This window comes from Metarhizium robertsii, assembly GCF_000187425.2.
Source record: "Metarhizium robertsii ARSEF 23 chromosome Unknown MAA_Scf_13, whole genome shotgun sequence".
Lineage (NCBI taxonomy): Eukaryota > Fungi > Ascomycota > Sordariomycetes > Hypocreales > Clavicipitaceae > Metarhizium > Metarhizium robertsii.
The window spans coordinates 512,788-516,329 of NW_011942153.1; the positions used below are offsets into that span (position 1 = coordinate 512,788).

The 3,542-nt window shown below is 49.6% G+C and overlaps 1 protein-coding gene across 1 annotated transcript in view; it reads left to right on the forward strand.

Annotated features, from left to right (window-relative positions):
- Positions 1 to 2,350: 2,350 nt before the first annotated feature.
- Positions 2,351 to 3,542, forward strand: part of MAA_01403 (ubiquinol-cytochrome-c reductase cytochrome c1) — a gene marked incomplete at both ends in the record, with an annotated part of 1,546 nt that continues 354 nt past the window's right edge. Inside the window, 2 exons of the mRNA XM_007819401.2 lie at positions 2,351 to 2,720; positions 2,772 to 3,528. Of these exons, the coding sequence (XP_007817592.2) occupies positions 2,351 to 2,720; positions 2,772 to 3,528 (1,127 nt within the window). The remainder of the gene's footprint in view (positions 2,721 to 2,771; positions 3,529 to 3,542) is intronic.

Sequence of the window (3,542 nt, forward strand, 5' to 3'; positions counted from 1 at the left end):
AAACAGGTTGTTCCGATTGCCTCGTGCTTCATCAGAATTTGATTTGATTTGATTTGATGATTTGATTTGATTCTTGTATCGCCTAACTGGCGCCCTGGTGTAGGCATGAGGCGTGCTATTCTAGCTTCATCGAAATATACTACCCTGATCCCCCCGTAAGCTAGGAAAAGAAACTAACAAACTCTAGAGCCCTTCAAGCCCATAGTGCAATGCTTTAAGCTCCGTGGCATCCTGTGGCAATATAATCTCCCCTAGGTAGCAGATGTTCGCCTGGCGGCAGTTTGTTGTCGGTATCGATACCCGTCAGCGGGATCACGATGATGTCGACACGACCGGCCCTTGGGAGTGTCGCGTCCACAACTTTTGTCACCTGGTCTTTGTACGGGGACCAGCGGGAGCCCTTTTTTCAGTGGTAGCGTGCTACCAAATAAAGCAAAGGAGATAAATCTCCCTAGCGGCGAGCTCGTCGAGCCTGCCACACCTGATGAGGTTAGCTGGCAAGACACCGCAGCTCAAGAGGAATAGACGCTCTCCAAAATTCTTCCTTTTTGTGGCTGTCGTGGCCCCGGTGGCCGTGCCATCAAAACCGCGAGTCTCTGGGCAAGGGAGAGTTGAATTATAGTAGCCTCATCAAGGCCCGGCATGCCCGACGAGCTCGATTGGCGAGACCGCAGCTCAAGAGGAATATGAACTCTCCAAAATTCTTCCTTTTTGTGGCTGTTTCGGCTCTGCTAGCCCCGCCATCAAAACTGCAGGTCTCTTGGCCTGGAAGAACCCCGCACACTAACAGCTGCTAACAGCTGCAGGTGCAGAAAAGTTTTTACAGGGGAGAGTTGATTTATATGCGATGGGTTGTGATTCAGGGTAGGCACATATGCGAAAATACAGTTATTTATCTTGTGAGCAGCTTCCCTGAAGAGGCGAAGCTGTAACAAGTAGCTATGCATGATACAATCTTAGGACGGAGTCGTTGATGATTCAATGCCGCGATGCGGCATTGCAAAAAGCAGCGACGTAACTGCTCCATTTTGAAGTCGTGATAGCTGATGGGCAGTGGTTGTGTTCCTCAGGTTCAATTTGGAGGCTCGCGGCGCTATTGGTCAGCTTCAGAAAGCCCCTCTTTTGCCCACCGTGGCGGTGGGAATTAGAGGCACCGGGTCGGTGGCCCTAATGCTCGCCTGAGACAGTTTCTTTGGTTTGGTAAGTTTAAAGGAGTAGCTTCCCTGTCCGAGTAGCCAGAAGTTGTTGTTCAGCGGCTTGAAGAATGAGATGACCAGTGTTGCTTTGGTCGAATCCTCATTATTAGGCTTTTGTGAGACATGCCATCGTTCTGGTTTTTGCCCTGTTTGGGCTTCGATCTCTTCTTCAATCGTTTCCTCGAAGTCCAGAAGGGTGCGGTCCCAAGAGTGGAGATTCTTGGGGAAGTTCTTGATCAGGTAGGTGTGCCATGGGATTTGGTTCTCTGCAATAGTCGATGCATGGGCCCCATTCGTTCTGCTTCTCAAGGACAAGCTGCTGAATTTTCTCGTTCCGGGCCACAATTGCCCATCCTGTATTTGTTGGCTTGATGTCTTGGATGTCCTGGGATGCAATAGCAAGCTTGTCCTTTAGTGCGAGGCGAATCTGTAGGCCCTTCTCGAAGAACGCCACTCTTCAAGCGGAGAAGGACCCTGCGATCGGTACGATCCGCGATAGTTGTGGTTTGGATGGAGTGGAATACATGCAGTGACATTGTTCTGGTTCTGATCGAAACCACATTCCCCAAGTCGCAACTGTCATTGCCATGGTTCCGTTTCCTTTTAACATCGGTTGTAAAAGAAGGATGCGAAGGGCGGACGGCACAGACTGCTTGACTTTGCATGCCCAGGCAACTGGCCGCTGTGGCGGGCCAGCTCAGACATCAGCGCTCTTCTTGTGAGGTTGGTCTACCGCCTTTCAAAATTACTCGGCTTGGTACACTTTGAGGAAAATTCTTGCTTTCGCATGCATTTTCCTCGGCATCTCTAGAGTCGTTCAACTATAGTTCTACAATGTCCGCGGAAAACATTAATATCTATCTCGAGAACGACCAGATTGCTCTTAGCAAGTCCTTAGGGAGGCATGCTGGGGCACAGGCAGAAAATGGCCATCTGGGCTTATCGACGACAAAAGGGTACTTCTTAAGAACGATACGTTAGAAGATACAGTCTGCTCAAGCAAAAGCGGGGGATTGAGACATCTGACTAACGCGTACCGTTCCTAAATATGCAACCAGGCTTCCAAAGTCGTATGACCCCCGCCTTCATCTCTATATTGACACTGCACTTCAATTTACCAAAGTAGTCAAGGCAGCATATCCCAGTATCCTACGATGTGCGACACGAAGTCATTGATGTGCGATGATGTTCGTTCTGCGCTGGCAAACGTCTTTGGCGGGCAAAGTGTTACTATGAAGAGGAAGCCGATCCGAAACCTGATTGACAAAAACAGGCCTCAAGCAGAAGAAGTCATCCACAAATATGGGTATGACAAGGTCGTCAGGGTAGTCATGGAGCTGCTAAAAGCCAAGGCATTTCCGGCCGTTCATGGGGGAACAACAGGGGGCTCTTTAGAAGAGAAAGAAGCCGCAAGTACAGGAGATTGTTGGTCAATTCCAACAGCGGATCAGAATGTAAATCGATGTCAGCAGTGCCGGAGTTCATCACCAAGCAAAGGCGCAACCAAAGCTGACCTTCAACCTTGTGAGTTGCATTGACGAGTGGGCTCAGAATTGCACTAATTAGAAGCGGCAGTGGACAAGGACAGAGAGCAAGACGATGCATCCAGCTGTTTAATCAAGTTGCCATTTCAGGCACAATACGAACTCATGACACAGCTGCAGACGGCGATGGAACACTGTTGTTTCTACTTTTCACAAAAGTATCTGCCTGACGTCCTGGAGAATCGCGGGTGGGATTGCCCTGCTGCTACAACGCTAGATCGCTGGATGGAAGCGATTGGGTCCTCTAAGCTCTTTGTTGCCTCACATAAATCAGGCTGCCAGTCGACAACCGCGATTGGCGAAATACTTCGGTCGACAGCGCATATACGCGAGGTCACAATACATCGCGCTGGCATATCAACAGAAAGGTTGCGGAAATGCCTTGAAAGTGCCATAGCTTTAGCAGAAGTGCTCGGGCAAGATCAGCAAAGTCAACAGCAACCGGAACTCCGTTCCCTCGCAGCGCAAGTCAGGTCTAGCATTCAAGACCTTGAGGACTGGGATTTGGAACAGCAGCTGTTTCTAGACGTTGAAAGGTCCAATATAGCGAAACAGCGAGCAAAGCTCGATGAGTTAGAAGCAGCCGCTCTCAAAAAAGCAAACCATCAAATTGAAGAGTATCAGTACGAGGTCGGCGCACGAGTGCAAGAGGCGGTGCGAAACTTTAGAGATGCTTTCCCGGCCATACCGAGAAATACAGGCGGGACAGAGGATCGGGCTGAAAAGGCGAATAGTGCAGAAAGGCGATCTGACAACGACGAATATCTGGACTTTTTGCTAGATGCAAAGTCCATAACCACTG